The sequence below is a fragment of the Cyprinus carpio genome, chromosome A17 (assembly GCF_018340385.1).
Source record: "Cyprinus carpio isolate SPL01 chromosome A17, ASM1834038v1, whole genome shotgun sequence".
Taxonomy (NCBI): Eukaryota; Metazoa; Chordata; class Actinopteri; order Cypriniformes; family Cyprinidae; genus Cyprinus; species Cyprinus carpio.
In genome coordinates, this window is record NC_056588.1 from 21,512,060 (window position 1) to 21,533,132 (window position 21,073).

The 21,073-nt window shown below is 35.2% G+C and overlaps 1 protein-coding gene across 1 annotated transcript; it reads right to left on the reverse strand.

Moving 5' to 3' along the window:
* Positions 1-501: 501 nt before the first annotated feature.
* LOC109107289 (zinc transporter ZIP9-like) lies at positions 502-20,749 on the reverse strand. The gene is made up of 7 exons (XM_042774427.1): positions 20,120-20,749; positions 10,566-10,674; positions 4,961-5,161; positions 4,803-4,871; positions 4,568-4,653; positions 3,948-4,082; positions 502-3,014 (listed from the first exon to the last, which is right to left on the reverse strand). The coding sequence occupies exons 1-7, from the start codon at positions 20,213-20,215 to the stop codon at positions 2,781-2,783; spliced, it is 930 nt and encodes a 309-aa protein (XP_042630361.1). The 5' UTR covers positions 20,216-20,749; the 3' UTR covers positions 502-2,780.
* Positions 20,750-21,073: the final 324 nt, after the last annotated feature.

Sequence of the window (21,073 nt, forward strand, 5' to 3'; positions counted from 1 at the left end):
CTGTATAATGCAGGGAAAGTACTTTGTTGTATTAATTACATGATTATATTATGTAGATTTTATGAGCAGAAAACTGAATATTGTACTTTGTTATATTACATCATAATGTATCTTGATACACATCACATTTATGCATTTGTAAGTTTCTTATAATATTATTATTTTTTTTATATGTTTTATTTTAGGAGTTTTTACAGATTTTATTGTTTTTTTGAAAATATGCAGGATACAGATTTATTCCTTCAAGCATGATCTTCATGAACAATATTATCTCAATAGTTAAGTACAATAACTTTAGATAAAGATTTATTAGGGCAAAAATTGTTTGTGGTGGAATTGATGCCTCAAAACAGGCATGACTGAGAGCTGTAATTTGTGTAAAAAAATAATATATATATATATATATATATATATATATATATATATATATATATATATATACCAATATCCAAATATGTGCCTGTGTATGTCTTTCTGACTGGACAATAATTCATATTTTTCTTTAAAGGATTGCTTATTTCTCATTTATTTGCTTTATTAATTCACAATGTGAAAATATGTCTCAATGCAATTCCAAATGCTATTAAAAAGGCTAAATAAGGTACATAGTAAGATTTGCATCCATTAAAAAAGAAAACAAGTTTATTCAAATCATGAACAGATAATTTTGAGACCATTTTAAGTTGAAAAATAAGGCATACTCCTCTTGTGGAATGATCACAAAAAAGCCCAAAACTTTAAATTCATCATATCCCACCAATTTGTAAAATCTCTATCTTAATACCACCACCCTCCCTCACAGCTTTGGGCAGTGTGAGTAGAATCAGTCAAAATAAGTCAATATGGCAAAACAATTCACCTAACCGATCACCATTTAGTTCCATTTTATATCTGTCCCAAGTCTCCAGGAGGAGGTCATGTCGCAGTATTCAATTGAGGCTAATGCAGTTTTCCCTTTTAAAGGAGTCATAAAAGAATTATCTACAAATCAGCATTAAGTCTCTCTCATTCGTGTTTCTTTCACAAATTGAGGTTGATGCTGCACTTGCACACTACGGTAAGATGAGGGCGCTATAGAGCTAAAAGCACTAACACAGCTTTCATACAGACCAGAGGTTCCCAACCACATTCCTGGAGGGCCCCAAATCTGCAGACTTTGTAAACCAGGACCATAGGTTTTTGCTGGTGTCCATGTTGGCCCCAAAAGTCTCATAACATTTTCTTAGGCTTCGGAGGCAACAGTTAAGTCAGTGGTTCCCAACCCTGGTCCTGGAGGCACCCCAACACTGCACATTTTGCATGTCTCCTTTCTCTGACACACCAATTTCAGGTCTTGGAGTCTTTACTAATGAGCTGATGACCTGAATCAGGTGTGTTCGATTAAGAAGTCATTCAAAACATGCAGTGTTGGGGTGCCTCCAGGATCAGGGTTGGGAACCACTGAGTTCTGTAACTTGGTGATGAACACACCAGGATTCCTGTTCGTAGATCACACCTTCAAATCTAAAAACTTTAGGTGCCAAAACCAGGAATCCACCATATAATCTTTCTAACTGACCTCACATTTTCTTTAAATAGGGTATTTTGGTTTGTCATTTATACAGAAAATACATATTTACAGTACACATGCTCTGCTCGAAGCAGGCATCACAGTACAAAACATCTGAATGACCAATGAGATCCTTTTTTTTTTTTTCAGGATTAAACAACCAGTCAGGTTTGAAAAAAAAAAAAAGAAAAGAAAAAGAAAAAAAAAGGTTAAAGTCAAATAATAAAGCTGTACATGCATTGAGCTCAACAGAACAATGTCCACCTGCAAGCCTTTGGACTACAAACCTTCAAGTGTGATTTAATAATAATAATAAAAAGATTTGAATATTTAAAACTGTACTGCAAGAGAGATGTCATATTTGTCCAATAACCATATACATGATGACATTTTTGAAGAAATTACTATAGTTTATAAGCAGAGAATAATTTTATCAGTAGCAAAGTTTGTGAGAAGGGGAAAACAAAGCCCCGCACATCGGTTCCAGTACTAACTTAGAAGCATATTTATTAATGGAATATAGAGTAAAACTGTTATCTCGTTAATAAAACGACATAAAAAAAAGAAAAAAAAAAAGAAAAAAAAAAGTATAACATCATGGGATTAAAAACAAAGAAAACATGTTCTTGATGAAAACTTTAGTTTTAACTGACTATCTTAGGCAAGGTGTAATTTGATCAAAGTTTAAAATAACTAATCAATACTGTAGAAAAAGGGAGACAATAAACTCAAAATAATTACTCGAGGACTATGAATTTAATGTTTGTAAAGTATCTAAACTTTTTTATTATTATTGTGAATGGGCACAACTGTGTTGATTCATCTTTTAAAGGATTCATGGACATACTTCATATAAAAAACTAAAAGAATACCAAATTTAAAGCATTCAAGACTACCCACCAACAACTGAATCTTTTAAACCAGCACCACTGAAGAAAACATAAAATTAAGAGTTGGACACATGATCATGTTTATTTGTGTATGATCATCGTAAGCTGTCAGCCCACGGGGCTTTATGAAGGGACAGGGCAGCCCACTCCAGAAGTCCAGAAGCGCTTCTCAAATCTTGCTCCTGACTGCAATGTTCCTGCTTTCACTCCAACCGACAACTTGAATAAACTGACAGAGGCATGATTCAAACCACATCGGCGAGGCTGTTGTTCAACCAATGCTGTTCAAAGTCCCATTTACACTTTTCAGATCCTCTTCTATGCTCTTCAAGTGAAGAGCACTAGTGCTGGTGGCCGATGGACAGCACCAGAGGTATCAGACAGCCAAGAACCAGAGCTCCAACCTCCACTTTGCTCAGTCCATTCCCTGCGCTGCCTCCGGGCGAGTGGCTGTGGCCACCCATGCCACCTACTTCTGGGAGGACGTGCACCGTGGCAACGTACAGGAAGGTGCCGGCGGAAAACAGCATGGCCACGCCAGTGGCATTGACGTCAGATAGCGCCTCTTTACTGCTCTGGAAGGAAAAGAGGAAAAGTGTTCGATGACAGGTGAATCTAGGACACAGTCTGCGTGTTTTTTTTCTGTTTTTTTTTTTGGTGGACATTAAATATTCAGTATTGTTACAGGGATGCTCGTTGGCATCCCAGTGGAAAAATCACACTGCTTTTCTGCATTTCAGTGATTTCCAGGCTGTCTAAAGAGACACAATTAGGGGGTGCTTCACAGCAGGGGAGCCAGAGGTGAGTAATCTTCACTCTGCCACCTCAGCCGTTCCCATGGCGATGGGAAGCCTGCGGGCCGAATCTGAAAAACACAGTGTGGGTCTCCATGCTTGTTATGTAACCCTGGTCAAGCATCTGAAGTTATTGCTGTGAAGTTATAATAATGACACTAAACCTCATGCCATTACTGGATATAACATAAAAAAAAAAAAAAATTATAATAAATAATTAGTGGCAGGGTTGTCATATTCAAAATAAGGCAAATTTTCATAATCAAAACAAGTCATTAACAAAAAAAGTAATAAAGATGAACTAAATTAGTAATAAAAATATTATAGAGTGCATCAATCTGGTTAAAAAAGCCAAAACTTGATTTTTCCACAGAGACTGTTAAACTGATTTTTAATAATAAATCCTTCAGAAATTTCCAGAGGTTGTTAAACGATTGTATACACTTTTGTTGAAGCCATATGTTTGCATTATTTCAACATTTTTTACAATACTTCTTTTAAGCAAATTTATGAAAAACTACATTACCCACGATGCTGTTCAGAAACATTCCCCCAATCAGACAGTCACAGTAAGCAAATCACACAGCATATTTTGCAACAAACATTCACAATGTTTCATGGGACTGTAGCTGTTACCAACATCGCTGACAAAGTGGGCAGGCATTAAGGCACTCTTTTAAAAATATATATTTCCATTCTTTTATTGGAATATACCTGACTGAGTCCTACGTAAGTTAGCATGGCCAAAACAGGAGCAGCCAAGGCAAAGACCAATAGATGTTTCCGGATACGGTTTCTTTCTAAACCTGCATGCATGAGGAAAGAGACGAGTCCAAACGCAGCAGGAGCCTGAAAAACAAGACGCAACCAGACTTAATCAAATTTAACCAGCATAAAAAAAGAACTTAAGATTAAAAAAACTAAACAGTTCACAAAAACATAAGCCAAGCAAAATGAAAGGCGTAGCAGTACAGATTCACAAAAAAATTATAAAATAAAAAAAAACCATCAGAAACATCAATTAGTTCAATTAGTTTTAAAAAGCAGGACATTGGAAAATAGTGGCAAAGATGAAGAAAATAGAAAAGGATGATGTGAGTGCAAATACTGTCAATCATATATCTGTTTATCTTTTTTGATCTTTCATTCAAAATATTAAGAAAAATGTAAACCTTATTCCATATTTTAAATATCTGGAAATAAGTATTTAAACATACATTTAAATTTAGTCATTCAGCAGGTATTTCTAAACAAATCAATTCAAATAAAAAACAGCGCAAACAATTTATCACAAGAGTGAACTATATTCACAGAAAAATAATGTAAAACTGTACCTTATGCAACATAATGGCCACAAATACGATGAGCTGGACGCTGGTCTGAGATGTGGATGCAGCGGCTCCTAGAGCAACACCATCAGCTGGAGCCACAGAGAGAATAGGATTATTGATCAGATTTAACATCATAAATATGACACAAATACGATCTGAAGTTAGTAACAACATATTACGTAGAAAACGTTTTGGTAATGCAACTAAAGATGTTTCATTCACACTATTATTTTTTTACCTGCAGCATGAACGACCAATCCGAGTGTGGTGGTGACCTTAGAGCTAGCAGTCCTTGCAGCTTCTGGATCTAAAAATGTGGAGAGAACAGATTCAGAAACTTTATACCATTCTAATTTGTCAACAAGTAGAAATAAAAAATGCCAGCGTCACACCGACCATCACTGCTGTGCATGTGAGAACTGCCGATCTGATCCACCAAGAGCATGAAGACGAAGCCCAGAACAAGAGAGACGCCGATATAAGCGTGGAGCTGCTCGTGACTGTGGCCATGTTCCCCGCTCTGTCCCACGACTGCTTCTACAACCTTTGATTCAGAAACTTCTGTCTCCACCTGCCCGTGGCCATGGTGGTGCGCACCTAAAACAAAACATGAATGAGCACAGCTTTTAGAAATCATTCGCCTGTAACGGGGAGTAACTACGGGTTTTGGCACTACTAACTTAATTATAGTTACAACAATTAGTGGTTTAGCAAAATGCTAAAAAGCTGTATTAATGGCACACCGTACTTGTGCATAGCCTCATATCCAAACCTGCTCTCTCTCATATGAAGTATTAGACTGTTTGATTATTCCAGCAAATTTCTTTGTTCGGACAAATAATGTTAATGAACAAAGAAATAAACTAACTAATTAATTAAAGTAAAGTGTGAAGTTTATAGTAAAGTGACTACTTCTGTACTCTGATTGTATTTTATGTAAATGTACAACATTAATCAAAAGTATGGGGTCGGTAAGATTTTTAAGAAATTAAGGATGCAATAAATTGTTCAAACATGACAGTAAAGACATGTAATTTTACATAAGTTTTCTATTTCAAATAAATCCACAAAGATATTAGGCTGCACAACTTTTGTTTTGAACACTGATAATAAGAAATGTTTCTTGAGCAGCAAATCAGCATGATTTCTGAATTATTCTGTAACACTGAAGACTGGAGTAATGGCTGCTGAAAGCTTTGCCATGACAGGAATAAATTATATTTTAAAATATATTACAATAGAACAAAATAAATTACGTAAAATTGTAATAATTCATAATGTTACTGGGTCAAAGACGAAAAAGGGTTTAAGCATAAAAAACAATAAGTGTAATATACTGCTTTAAATTGTTGTTTTTAATGTAATTTTACATTTTTTAAATTTGCCACTATCCTAGGTTTTGCCCATATATCAGTAAGATTTTTTTTACTTATTTAAAACACAATAAAATTTAATATGCTTCTTTATTCTTTTATATATTTTAATATGTACACGTCAGAATAAGCATGATGTTTGAATTTTTACATAACTATTGTGTTACACTGAATGACAATGTAACATTATTTCAACCAAATTTTGACATTTTATCCTCCAAAAACTTATTCGAAACCTTAAAAGGATGTTTCATTGCTTAAAAGCAAGGAAATCATTGTGGACTTCAGGCGGAATATAGGGGTTGCACGGACTAATCGACTTCAATGCTCTGCCATGACGTCGACTAGTCGCTGGTCCTATAGAGGGCGCAACAGGATAAGAAATCTTTGAAGGACTTCTACATTTACGCTCTGTTTCCAAACAGTTAAAATGACAAATAAATGTATACTCCGAAAGCTCAACAAGACATGTGTGATTATATTACTGAATGCTCTAAACTGAACGGGAGAATGCACATTCTAAACAGCTTATAGTACAGGTAAGTTAATCGCCGTTCTAATCTAATGCGCTGCTGCACTGTAACGCACACACATAGACTACAGGGAGTAGCTCGTATGTCATGCACTGATCTCGCGCACACAGAATCATTCAGCGCAGAAATGTACTGTCAACACTGTTCTGTGATTTCTCAATAAAATAGCTTAGAAACTAAAAAGTTCAAGCATATATTTCTTAACTAAATCCCACAGCGTCACTACTACTAGAGAGATGCTGGCATGTAGAATTAATTCACACACGCAATCGCTCTCATGAATGGATTCATATATATGTAATCTTTACTGTGCTACTTTATCTATATCTGATTTAGAACAAGCAGAAATCTGTGAGAAATAGAACGACCCAAAGGTGAAAGAACTGATACAATTTAGCTGTTATAGGAGCAATAGCCATGTGGGCAGTGCTGTGTCATATGCCATAGCTATGCACAAGGGGTTTGTCACAGCTCCAGACTTATTTGTTCATTAATGACGTCATCAGTGACTAGTCGACTTTAACTCGACTTTCAACACATAAAAGTCGACTTTAAAAAAAATCAGAAGTCGTTCAACCCATAAACTAGGAGTCATGCATGCCCCCATCTACATCAACGGAGCTGTAGTGGTGCGTGTGTCGAGTTTCAAGTTCCTTGTCATCCACAACTCTGATGACCTCACCTCAGTGCCTTAACTTCTTACCCGAGTCCCAGGATCCTTGTGGAATTATACCGCTATACCATTGAGAGCATACTCACAAACGGCATCTTAGTGTGGCACAGCAATTGTTCCGCAAAGCACTCCAGCAGGTGGTGAAAACTGCCCAACGGATCACCGGCACCCAGTTAACTACCACTGAGAACATTTATCACAAGCGCTGCCTGGGCAGAGCAAGAAAAATCATCAAGGATGCCTCGGACCCTAACCATGGATTTTTTACCCTCCTTCCATCCGGCAGGCGTTACAGAAGCCTACGCTCTCGCATTAGTAGACCCTTCTGAATTCCACTCCACACCACCAATCTAACCTGCACCTGCTCTCTTACTGCTTGGTCACAGTACTTTACAAACATGTATTTGCACTACTCATATTTTGCACATCGTTCAAGCTATTACACTGTCTAACATTGTTACTGTACAAAGCACAGTAAACTATTTCTATAAAAATATTATTGCACTACTGATATCTTGCATAGAATACATTGTTTAACAATACTATTGTACACACAACCAACTGTATTTATTACCACTGTTCTTATGTTGCTGCTGTTCATAATATACATATAACCCTCACATTGCACACTATTTAAATTCTGTACATACTCTGCTTAATATTGTATATAGCAACTCCACTGTACATACTGTAAATCATAGCTTCACTTACTCTGCACTTATCTGTATATAAAACAATTTATTCTTGCACTTCTGGTTAGATGCTAACTGCATTTCATTAGCTCTGTACTTGTACTCTGCATAATGACAATAAAGTTGAATCTAATCTAATCTAAAAGTAGACACTTTACTTACATGTAATGTGCTTTATATGGATATAAAATCACTTTTATAAATTTCTTTTGATGCACACTTTTTAACGTCTTTGACCCTATTGCATTTTTGATCAAATAAATGCAGCCTTGGTGAGCATAAAAGACTCCTTTCAAAACCATTAAAAAAATTTGCAGCCTTGGTGTTTATAATGGACTTCTTTCAAAACCATTTAAAAAAAATCACCCCAAACATGTATTTAGTAGTGTACAATTTATATATATATATATATATATATATATGCATATATGCATATATATATATGCTTGATATATGTCACTAATAAAGATTCATCTGTATATTATATATATATATATATAAAAGCCTTGATTGCTTGATGATGTCACTAATAAAGATTCATCAAATAATGCAGGTCTAACTAAATTATTTTAGTTACATATTCAGATCCATTTAATATAATTATTTATGTTTTAACGCCATATCAGCTATATCCATGGCAACATTAACAATATTATTTCAATACATCATTTACAATATTATAACATTTTCTTAAGAAATAATCATTGCACAAAAACATACAAGAAACAACTGCTGATAAGAATCATACACAATCTTCCAGTTAAAGCAGTGATAAAAATTCTAAAATTCTTCCAGGAGAGACTTTAAAAAAATATAAATAATAATTTTGTATATTTCTTGAATAATGTCGTTGTCTAATATCATTTAAAATAGGATATTCTATTAAAATATGTTTTACACAAAAAAATTCTTACATAAGTCACAGACTGGTTTCTCATCTCCTATCAATAAATATGAATGAGTGAGTCTTGATTGTCCAATTCGACATATTTTAATAAATAAATATATATATATATATATATATATATATATATATATATATATATATATATATATATATATATATATATATATATATATATATATATATTTTTTTTTTTTTTTCAAAAAAGTAATTACTTCTTTCATTTACTACTGGATTAACCTCATATAGTTTGATCCATTTAATAATTCAAATCTCTGCAAAGAGTCAGCTACATTTCATTAGTAGCTTATAGTAAAGCTAACTATAACTTTTTTTTTATTAATAAAATAAAAGTAGCCTGCCTATAGTTTAATAGCCTGCCTCTTGTTTTTTTTTGTTGGTTTGTAGTGGAATGATGAGAGCATTTGTAAGGATTAATATATATAGATATGTAGTGGTTGGATTTATCTGAATTTATAGCTAGAAAATTTTCATAATTACCGCAAATTTTCTGCAGAATTTGGGCTTAGACGCGTCCCGTGACATTATTGCAATGCGCATTCAGTCAAAGAAAGGTTGTTTCTCAGTTCCAAAAATGGAACGAACAGCCGTGCGTTCTCATCATGATTGATTTACAAGAGCTACATTGGATAAACGAACTGAAAGCAGAACGGATCCATGCTACTAGTTTGGGCTACGCAGCGCCGACCGTTTTTCTGCTCGAGCCAGAGCTGCGGGCTGATCTCGATCACGTGACACCAGTAGACACAGCGCTGGGAGATACAGTGTGAAGAACGCAGTCGAATTTGACACAGAATCAATAACATCTCTGTGAAATCTCGTGAGAAGCATTCAAATTCGGCGCCGAATTCTGTTAAAGCTACAGATTTTAGAACAAACGCCACTGATGTGGAAACCAGGCAAAACACTGTTCTGTAAACACAAATCACCACCATTCACCAAGGATGATTTAGTAGTAATACTGGAGGAACTTGTTGTGGAAGTGGTGTTATGTTTTTTTGGTTTTTTTATGTTATACACAAATTTTTTCAGAGCTTCAAAGCTTTAAGTATTACCAAATTTGAAAGTTATTTTTAATGTGACGATATTTGTTCATCCTTCATAGGTTTCCCCCATGTGTAAAACTAAAAGTTTCATAATGTAGGAAAGCAAACAATTATTTAAAAAAAAAAAAAAAAAAGATATTAAATTACTGAATTTAACAGAAAAAGTTGGAGGGACTGGATAAGGATTTAGGAATGAAGAACTTTGCCCAACTTAGAGGTGGGCGATATGCCAAAAATATCTTTTTTTTTTTTTTTTTTTTTTTTCAGGAAAATCACGACTCTTGATTTTATCACGATTCCTTGTCATGTTGGTTTTACTATTTTCAAAACTAATTTCCTATTTAAAAATCAAAGATTTACAAAGTAACAAAATATAAAATAAAAAAAAGATTGGCAGATATTTAGGCCAAAATGAGCAAAGATAAATATCTTTGTTATTATTTTATTTCTGTTATTAAAAAATAAGAACAAAGATACGCATTACAAATACACATAGGACAAAAAAAACAACAACAACAAAAACAAACAAACAGTAGGTTTATTTAGCAGTAGCATTCAAGAAAATGAATGAACAAATATTTAAATAAAACATAACACAACATACTTCACTTCTTCGAAAGCAGATCATAGAGATATTTTAATCATCCACGATCAAAAATCGTGATATTGCACACCCATAGCCCTAATTTTTGAAATACCTCCTGCATAAAATAGAGAAGGAATCAAATGCATCAACTGAAGCGTAAACTCTAATCTCACCTTCCAGCATTTCCTCATAGAGTGCATGAACTCCCTCTGGAATAATGACAGCCAGTGCAGTGCCACACAACAGCCCGGCTCCCAACACTGTCACCAACTTCAGCTTCTCCTGAAGAACAGTTATCACAAAAACTTGTATTTAGGTCACAAAATGATGTATTTAGGTGGGGTTGATATCAGGTCAACTTAATGTGCATAAGCTGGATATCATTAAAAATAGCTTAAAAATATATTCATCAAGACAAGCATGCTGGTATCACTGCGCTCATTCAAACCCAAAGGGCATTAATCACCACAGACAGAGCAATAAAATGGCCAGGCAGATAAATTTAAATGTTTAGCAATTTTGAGATCATCAGCTTTAGCTTATACGTAACATTAAAAGTAAATTTTTATGATTATTATTTATTTATTTATTTATTTTTTGTTTAAGGCACTGATAATAATGAGAAGGTTTCTTGAGCAACAAACTACAATATTATAATGATTTCTGAAGAATCAGGTGACACTAAAAACTGAAGTAATGGCTGCTGAAAATTCAGTTTTGCCATTACAGAAATGAATTACATTTTAAAGTATATTAAAAACTGTTATTTTAAATTGTAATTAGTGGTTGACCGATATTGTTTTTTTGACAGCCGATGACAATGCCGATATCTTGGAAAACAGGAGGACCAATAGGCAATATCATTTTTAAAAATTTGAAATTAATATTTAAGAAATTTGAAATCATTTGACAATGTATTAAAAAATAAATGTGTAAAATAATCAGATGACAACGTATTTTTCACAAATAAATAAATATTTAATAAAATATAATTAAAAAGGAAGCAAACACTATAACCAACAGGGCACTCAGTATTCTGGGAAGTTTGTGTGCAGTAGGGATCATATTTTTCAAATAAAGCCAGGGTAACACTCATTTTACATACAGCGCAGAAAAAAATGACATGAATATGACAGTGGGCGAATGCATAAAGCACAGCATAATTTGAAATCACGAGTTTAAGTTTAGCATTCAATTAACATGGACCGACCGTCACACAGAGAACTTGCGATCATGCTGGATAAAAATGCACACTTCACAAGATCTCACAGCTGGATTCGACTAAAGGCTGATTTATATTTCTGCGTCGGACATACGCAGTAGCCTCTACACTGTAGGCTGTGCGTCGGTCTTCATTTATACTTTTGCGTTGTTGTCCGCGTTGACGTGTAGTACAAATGCAAACCGCTAGTCTACAGTGTCCATGGGCATGTTGCTTGTGTTACCCGCAGTACCACGACAAAAGGCGAAGAAGAAGCAGCCTGTCGGAGAAGCATCAGCCGTGACTGCGGCAAATAATATCAAAGAACAGATAATTTATAAAAAAAAAAAAAAAAAAAAAGAGATGACAACGGAACAGCAGAAGATGGCATTCTTTCAATCTCCACAAGGACTTGTAACGTACCATGACAGAACAACTGTTTGTCGCGAACAACAAAGTGATGTAATGCTACGTTTTATAATAATTGATAAGACACTTGATCTTTGCTTTGTTTTATTTTAAATAAGAAGGTGTAACATTAAAATATATTAAAGTGCAAAAAACACACACAAAACTCTAACACATATGGAGGGAGTGGTATTAGCAGACCAATCGCAGGCCTTGCGGTCCGCGTAAGTTTGACGCGCTATGACATTTTTGGAGAGGTGCACATCAGGCTACGCCATACGTTTCGACGCAGAAGTATAAATCAGCCTTAAGTTTGCAAGGTTTCTAATATTAAATGTTCATTAGTCATTCAAATATTTGTTTAAATGATATAAATGCGTATTTGCTTAATGCTGACGGCAAATGAGAATGTATTATAATGCTCTCAGCTATGTCAAAATAAATGCCTGCCTCGAACGCATCGGCCAAGCAGAAAAATTTATTGGCTGATGCCGATATTTGAAAAATGCCATATATCAGCTGATATATCGGCTTTGGTGATATATCGGTCGATCACTAGTAATAATATTTCACAGAAGGGTCATTCCATGTCAACTCAACCAGAGGTCCCCAGCTCAAATTTTTGATTGTGTTAATTTTTTTTTTTTTCTGTGGAAAGACAAACGTATATAGTAGGGATACAATGATACAGTTTTTTCAGAACTGATCCGATACCAAAAATTCTGAGTATCTGCCGATAAAAATCCAATCGGATACCAGCACAGGGTTTTTTTTTAAATAAATGTAGAATTTCTACACTTCTCTGTGTTCTCTGATCGTCACTCTTTTGTGTGTTAAACACAATCTACTACATATAGACAACTTAATTTTAATGAAAAATAACAAATGAAAAAATATATAATCATAATCTACGACAAAAATACTATTATAAACTAGGTTAGTGGATAATTCAGCGGCAACAGATACTCTAGAAAAATTGCAGGTGCACAATAATTTCATAAAATCTAGTGAAAATTTTATTTACAAATAAAAGTGAATGTCTAAATCTGGTAAAATGTAACACACTGCTCTTTCTATTGTTGTAAAATACATTCATGAAAAAACAAGTAAATACATTTATATATAAATATATTCTATGAAATTAAAAGACATTTCTTTTAAATGTATAGTACAGTAATGAAGGCAGCAACATATGATTAATAGAACAGAACAAGAAAGACTTATAATAATCTTTCACTGCGCAGAAAAGTATTTTAATACTAAAGGCTCCAATACAGAGCGGCAGAAAGCGCTTATGTGCATCCTGTGCGCAGAATGATGTGCTTGAAACAACACAGAGTCACAGTGCACAGGCTGCGTAGCCCTCCGAGTCCGCATAGAAAAGTTACTACAAAGGGAAGCAATATTGATACGTAGTGACATAAAACGGCAAAACGGCATAATTTTGAAAAAAACTGTGATATAAATTTTTGGTCAAACCGCCCAGCACTACGTAGTGTATTAAAAATCTGTGCATAAGTTTACTGAGCCTTTTCTTTTAACAGTTTTAAACCTGTTACTTTGCACTCTTGAAGAGTGTTTCATTGTTTTGACTATCTACCGCAGCAGAGAAAAGAGTTTATGTGAACTTGAATTTAATGACTTAAATATTAATCTGTATCTCACATTGAACTATGGAGCTTCAGAACACTTAAAATTAGTGCATGAAATTTTTTTGATGCTTTATCATGTTTTTGTGCCTTTCGTGGGGCTCATGAATAACACAGAATAGTATACGCACAATATTGGATTTGGATCGGTCTCGTCTGACTGATACCCCATCTGCAGAAAATGCCAGTATCGGAGCCGATACCGATCCTGAGTATCGGATCGATGCATCCCTAGTATATAGTGATGAAAACCAAAATATTACATGTCACAGACGTGCATTTACTGAGTAATCCACTATTTTGTAGAGGGGGGTCAGAATGACAGTTTTCACCTGAGATTTGGAGCCAAATTAGAAGGGTGTAAAATGGCTTTAGAAAGGTGGCAGGACCAATTTATTTTTACACAGAGATTGGTAGGTCTATCAGTAAAATCTTGTTTCATTATACCAACAGTGACAGTTAAAAAAAAAAAAAAAGAAGAAAAAAAAAAGAAAATTTCAAGATGTATTAAAGACATCTTAATCATTTTAGATTCTGGTTCTTAACAAACATTCCTTTTGGTATCTTCGTTTTAAAGGCCCTCAATGGTTCAGTCCCAAAGATATGGAGATCTTAATGTGGCTCCATGAATAAATTGGTAAATTATTCTTATTTTTCAGTGGTCAAAAACCAAATGTGGGTCACTTTGCATACAGCTTATTTTTTAAAAAAAGAAGAATATCTAAAGACCAAATCACGTTAAAACTACACTAAATAAAATTATAAACGCAACACTTTTGTTTTTGCCCCCATTTTTCATGTGCTGAACTCAAAGATCTAAGATTTTTTCTATGTACATAAAAGGCCTATTTCTCTCAAATATTGTTCACAAATCTGTCTAAATCTGTGTTAGTGAGCACTTCTCCTTTGCCAAGGTAATCCATCCACCTCACAGGTGTGGCATATCAAGATGCTGATTAGACAGCATGATTATTGCACAGGTGTGGCTTAGGCTGGCCACAATAAAAGGCCAATATTCTCAGATTATGTTATCCGTATTAAACAAGCATCAGGCGCATACTGCGGAGACGACAAGTCAGTGTCGCCGACTTCATCTCTTAAACAGAAAACAGAAAACACTAATGTAACAAATTATTAAAACATTAATGCAGAGTACTTGCTGTTTTTCCCTAACACATTAATAATTATAATATTTGCCGGTGCGCTGTGGCAAGCCTTTTTTGTTTTTTGTTGTTTTGTTGATCGCTTATTAGGCTATGTAAGCAATTAAAGGCTCATTATTATGATTTATATGCTTTATTAATAAAAGTGTGACTAATAGTCGACTAATAATTAAAATTAACTACTACTAGTCGACCAGAAAAATCTTTAGTCGAGGGCAGCCCTAATGCATACTGACTAAATGCATGCATTTAAGAGGCTGACAATTAGCTGAATATACAGGTCCTTCTCAAAGAATTAGCATATTGTGAAAAAGTTCATTATTTTCCATAATGTAATGATAAAAATTAAACTTTCAAATATTTTAGATTCATTGCACACCAACTGAAATATTTCAGGTCTTTTATTGTTTTAATACTGATGATTTTGGCATACAGTTCATGAAAACCCAAAATTCCTATCTCAAAAAATTAGCATATCATGAAAGGTTCTCTAAACGAGCTATTAACCTAATCATCTGAATCAACTAATTAACTCTAAACACCTGCAAAAGATTCCTGAGGCTTTTAAAAACTCCCAGCCTGGTTCATTACTCAAAACCGCAATCATGGGTAAGAGCTTAACCCAGAAGGCCATCATTGACACCCTCAAGCGAGAGGGTAAGACACATGAAGAAAGAAATTTTCTGAACGAATAGGCTGTTCCCAGAGTGCTGTATCAAGGCACCTCAGTGGGAAGTCTGGGAAGGAAAAAGTGTGGCAAAAAAAGGCTGCACAACAAGAAGAGGTGACCGGACCCTGAGGAAGATTGTGGAGAAGGACCGATTCTAGACCTTGGGGGACCTGCGGAAGCAGTGGACTGAGTCTGGAGTAGAAACATCCAGAGCCACCGTGCACAGGCGTGTGCTTTTGAACCAGAAACAGCGGCAGAAGCGCCTGACCTGGGCTACAGAGAAGCAGCACTGGACTGTTGCTCAGTGGTCCAAAGTACTTTTTTTTTTTCGGATGAAAGCAAATTTTGCATGTCATTCGGAAATCAAGGTGCCAGAGTCTGGAGGAAGACTGGGGAGAAGGAAATGCCAAAATGCCTGAAGTCCAGTTTCAAGTACCCACAGTCAGTGATGGTCTGGGGTGCCATGTCAGCTGCTGGTGTTGGTCCACTGTATTTTATCAAGGGCAGGGTCAATGCAGCTAGCTATCAGGAGATTTTGGAGCACTTCATGCTTCCATCTGCTGAAAAGCTTTATGGAGATGAAGATCTTCGTTTTTCAGCACGACCTGGCACCTGCTCACAGTGCCAAAACCACTGGTAAATGGTTTACTGACCATGGTATTACTGTGCTCAATTGGCCTGCCAACTCTCCTGACCTGAACCCCATAGAGAATCTGTGGGATATTGTGAAGAGAAAGTTGAGAGACGCAAGACCCAACACTCTGGATGAGCTTAAGGCCGCTATCGAAGCATCCTGGGCCTCCATAACACCTCAGCAGTGCCACAGGCTGATTGCCTCCATGCCACGCCGCATTGAAGCAGTCATTTCTGCAAAAGGATTCCCGACCAAGTATTGAGTGCATAACTGAACATAATTATTTGAAGGTTGACTTTTTTTGTATTAAAAACACTTTTCTTTTATTGGTCGGATGAAATATGCTAATTTTTCTGAGATAGGAATTTTGGGTTTTCATGAGCTGTATGCCAAAATCATCAATATTAAAACAATAAAAGACCTGGAAATATTTCAGTTGGTGTGCAATGAATCTAAAATATATGAAAGTTTAATTTTTATCATTACATTATGGAAAATAATGAACTTTTTCACAATATGCTAATTTTTTGAGAAGGACCTGTATAGCCTACTTGTTTTATTAGTGACTCTTAGTCTGCATTTTAAAATATTTATTTGAATGTGGCAATTAACATTTTTATTTTAAAACCTTTATTTGAATATGGCAACATAATATTGCGCTCTACAATATTTCTGTGAATAAATCTCTGACAGAGACTATCAGCCAATCACCATGTGCATAGTTAGTAAGTATGCTGACATCATCCATAGCAACAAGGTCAACCCTGCCCTTACTCTTAGCTTAAGACTTCTGTCTATTCCTAATTTAAATTTGTCTCAGCAGCTTTGTGAATAGGTTTTAAGAGAAAACTCTAAGCTAAAAGCTTTTACTGCTATTTAGGAGAACTCTTAGTGGTAAGATAAAACGTTTTGTGAATACGGGCCCAGATAATTACAGTGTTTAAAGAGGAATGTCTGAAGAACTAATAATACCGAAACTTGAAATGTATCTTGTTTCCGTCAATCAAATCAATTGAATACAATACACCTTTCTGAGTGCCAAAAACAAACACAAAAAAAATTCCTAAGTTTAAGTCTTTAATTCAAGAAGTGTTAAACTCAATGTCATTTTAGACTCTTGTTCTTAAGATTATGATTTTTTTTTTTTTTATTTGGAGTCTTCTTTTTTAAGGCCCTATATAGTTCAGTCTCAAAGATATCAGGATGTCAATGTGGTAACGTATAGTTACAATAACTCTGTATTTGAACTCTTGGTAGCTTCAGAAGTGGTTAAAATCAACAAAATTCCATCTTCCAAATATCCATAAAACTGATTCAAACATTGATTCTTACAAATACACCTTTGAGACCCAGATAGTTTGTAGTAATCGGCCCAAGCTTGGATGCCCTGCGGTGCCTCTGGCTCAGACTCGGCATCGGCGAGTGTTATCTGGGCCGAGTGTGGCCCGCAGCTCGCTCTCACGCATGTGTTTGTGATGCGGCTGTAAAGCACTTGACCGATTACTGTTCACCCTAACCGGCCCGAGTCTGGCTGGAGAGTACTGGCCACTTCTGGCAATGAGTCGGCTCGGTTCTGTCATAGATGGTTACATTAATATAGCAATAATTAACATAAAATTGTTTTAAACTTTACTTAAGACCTTTACAGTATCTTATAATGTTAACTACACGTTAAATGTCAAAAACAAAATATCTGTGATTAATGTAAAAACAAACAAACAAAAAAATTTAAAATAGGGTTGCACATTAAATATTGTCCGCTTATGGAGCACTGTATGACTGATGCATCAGTTCAATTGAACTTTACTCCAAATATATGAACTTACCACTTTTAAATACTTTATATTTAACGTGTTCGTTTATGTCCAACATTAGTGTTAAACTGTTGGACTTTAAATTAAATCTACTATTGATTTTCACCATTGACAGATTTTGCAGAACATTTAGACTGATAACTTCCGTGCGGAGATGCTGCAAGTTTTTTACAGGACATGCGATATGACAGTTGCGTCCGACTATATATGAACTAGCTGTTTTAAATACAGTATTTTTATATTTAACGTTAGTTTATCAGTATGTTTGAAAGTATTTTTTTTCGATTATTGGTGATTCCATAGGATCTCTTTCACACACCTGCACAGTTTAAAATACCAAATAGTTATGCTCTGACAAGAACAAAGAGTCTATCTCTTGCTCCACCCATGCACGATAATATCGTGTATCATCGATCTCACGGGCTGACGATTTGAAAAATTACCATATCGCCCAACACTAGTGTTTATTAATGTACTTCAATGCATAGTTAACCAGAATTCTGTCATAAACGTTTTACCAAACCTCTGACTTTTGTTTTTTTGCATTATTTAAAAAACACTTTGAAGAATGCAGGTAATCAAAACCGACAAGTTTGTCAGGTACGGACAGTATGAACGGGACTAAATGATTTTCATCTCTCTTTAATTAGCATGCTACACACTAAATATTAATTATGCTGGGCACAGCCACTTATTGTGCTGTCATTGCAGTTAGTGCTGTAAATAGTCTGTCAAACAACACGTACATGGCTACAACATAAATTTAATGTAGTTCATGTCGATGCCTTTACATTATACTTTTCAAAATAGGTACTTGCATATTATTTGCTCTTTACAGGTGCAGAAATGAAAGCTCCCAAACAAAGAGGTCGCTGAATTAAGAAGTGGAAAGACATGTTACACCACAGCAACCATAAATCCTGAGCGATTTGAAAATTGGCAACGACCAAGGAAAAAAGTACTCACTGTTTCACTCAGAAATGATCCATGGTGGTAATAGTAGTAAATGATTAGATAAATAAATTAAAATACAAAATGTGTTTAATTTTTAAAACTTTAAAATGTGTTTAAATTTAAAACTTCAATGTCAACAGGCACAACGTTTGTTCTTAATAATGTATTAGTAAATGTTGAAATTAACTAGGTTTATATATTAACTACAGTTAACTAAGGTTTTTATTATGTATGTGCCATGTTAAGTTATGTAAGGTAGGTAACTAATGTTAACAAATGAAACCTTATTGTAAATTATAAAGTGTCACCTGAGTGTTTGTTTCTACAGTATCCAAGTATAAATAAATGCAAATGTAATTTCACTAAATGTTACGTTTTATATATACTTTCTATATAACTTCTGTTTTATTTTAAATGAACCAATTCAAATAGAACGGCTGCCGCATCTGTCCCGATTGACTTGGGCTGGAATCGAGCAGTGAGTCCACAGGCATCCGGTAGAAGAAACAAGATGCATTTCTAGTTTAAACATTCCTCTTTAAATGCAGTAAGTATCATCAGCTGTATGCAAAGTGAACCACATTTGGTTTTCGATCACTGAAAATGGGAATGTGAAATGGGAAAAATGGGGCTGCTCTGAAATCCCCATGTCTACAGGAATGAACTATATGGGGCCTTGGAAATTAAGATTTTAAAAGGAAAGTTTATTAAGAATGATAAACTAGAAGGATATTAAAACGTCGTGAATACTTTTAGAGTTACAGGCATGCAAAGTTTGGAAAAATAATATTTATGGTATTCAAAAAGGTTAGTATGTTCAGAATTTTAAATTCAGACCTTCTACTTTTCTGCTTTAGCAACTAAAACACGTTTTGATGGTTCACAAAACATACAGCATAGCTTGTCCATTGTATAGATATTAAATGTTTTTTGTTTTTTGTTACGTGTTTAATTTTATTTTAATAAATACAACGTAGGTGGCAAGTTAAACATGGTTTGTCTACAGTATAAACTTACAGTTGATATCACATTCAACATTTAAACTATTTTGTAGTTTAAATCAAGAGTGCTCAATCTTCATGTACATCTCAGCCCTGCTCCTGAGCGTGATGGGCGACTAAACTTATCTTCTCAGACACAGTTATTTCCCCAGAGAGCTCTCATGGACTGAGTACTAAACACACCTGTCCTAAATAAACTACTGGAGACATGTTCAGCTCAAGTGAAGGCTCACCTCAGAGAAGTTGACAGCCAGGGGAATAGTTCCAGCCACATAGCAGCCGACTAGCATAGCCAGAGACAGCAGACTGATGGAGCTGAAGTCATCCATTTCAGCTCAAGATACACCGCTGTCTCAGTTCGAGGATCACTTTAGAGTTTAACAACAAATCCTGCAACGTTACAATCGGCCGATGTATGGTCCCAGCAGAGACTTCTTACTTGGATTGGTGTATTAGCCGGTTAGCTAGTCAGTTGTATGCATCTACCCTTACAAATCACACGATTAAACACGAACATCCACTACTGATCTGCTGCAGAGTCGGTCTGGAGCTTTTGGTACACTGAACAGATCGACTTTAATCACACAGGGTCACGTTACGCTTAGCTAAAATCATAACAATCGGTCTGCGCGTAAACACATAACGTTAAATCAACAGATTCGTGAATGTCTGTCATAGTCTACTTCTCTGATCTCAGGCTGCGCTTAATGACATCGTGATTCCTAAATAGGCGAGATTATTTTGTCGCGGTAAACCCATCTAGTTTGCCACCTATTCCGCAGCATCGACCGACACTGATCGTCAACTAGCCGAGTGTAATGTTGGCAGTGTGAATGAAGCACTTCCGGGCCACATCGCCGTCAAAACAAAAGTCCATAAACATATAAAATACCTAGACGCCTCATTTGCCGTTGGATCCGGATCGTACGTCAACGGCGCCGCCATATTGGTCCGGGCAACTTGCCGTAACTCTCATAAGTGGACTGAACACAGATCCCGGATTCCCTGACTGTTTTGAGGTTTTACAAATCGTCGTAAAATTCTAAAGATTTCTCTGGAAATGACCTTTCACATGTAAGTCTGAATAGTTGTTTTTTGGTTTTATTTTGTCATTATAACATTATGTTTACATTAGTTAGCCACCAAAGTTTATAAGAAATGATATAAAGCTTACATGATTCTTATGA

Bases quoted from the DNA above. Each gene is read 5' to 3' on its own strand.
- LOC109107289 (XM_042774427.1), bottom strand. From the start codon at position 20,215: ATGGATGACTTCAGCTCCATCAGTCTGCTGTCTCTGGCTATGCTAGTC. The intron at 5,162-10,565 runs GTGAGATTAGAG...GTTTTGTTTTAG, and splicing joins CTATGAGGAAATGCTGGAAG to GTGCGCACCACCATGGCCAC. The intron at 4,654-4,802 runs GTAAAAAAATAA...CTGTGGCTCCAG, and splicing joins ATTGGTCGTTCATGCTGCAG to CTGATGGTGTTGCTCTAGGA.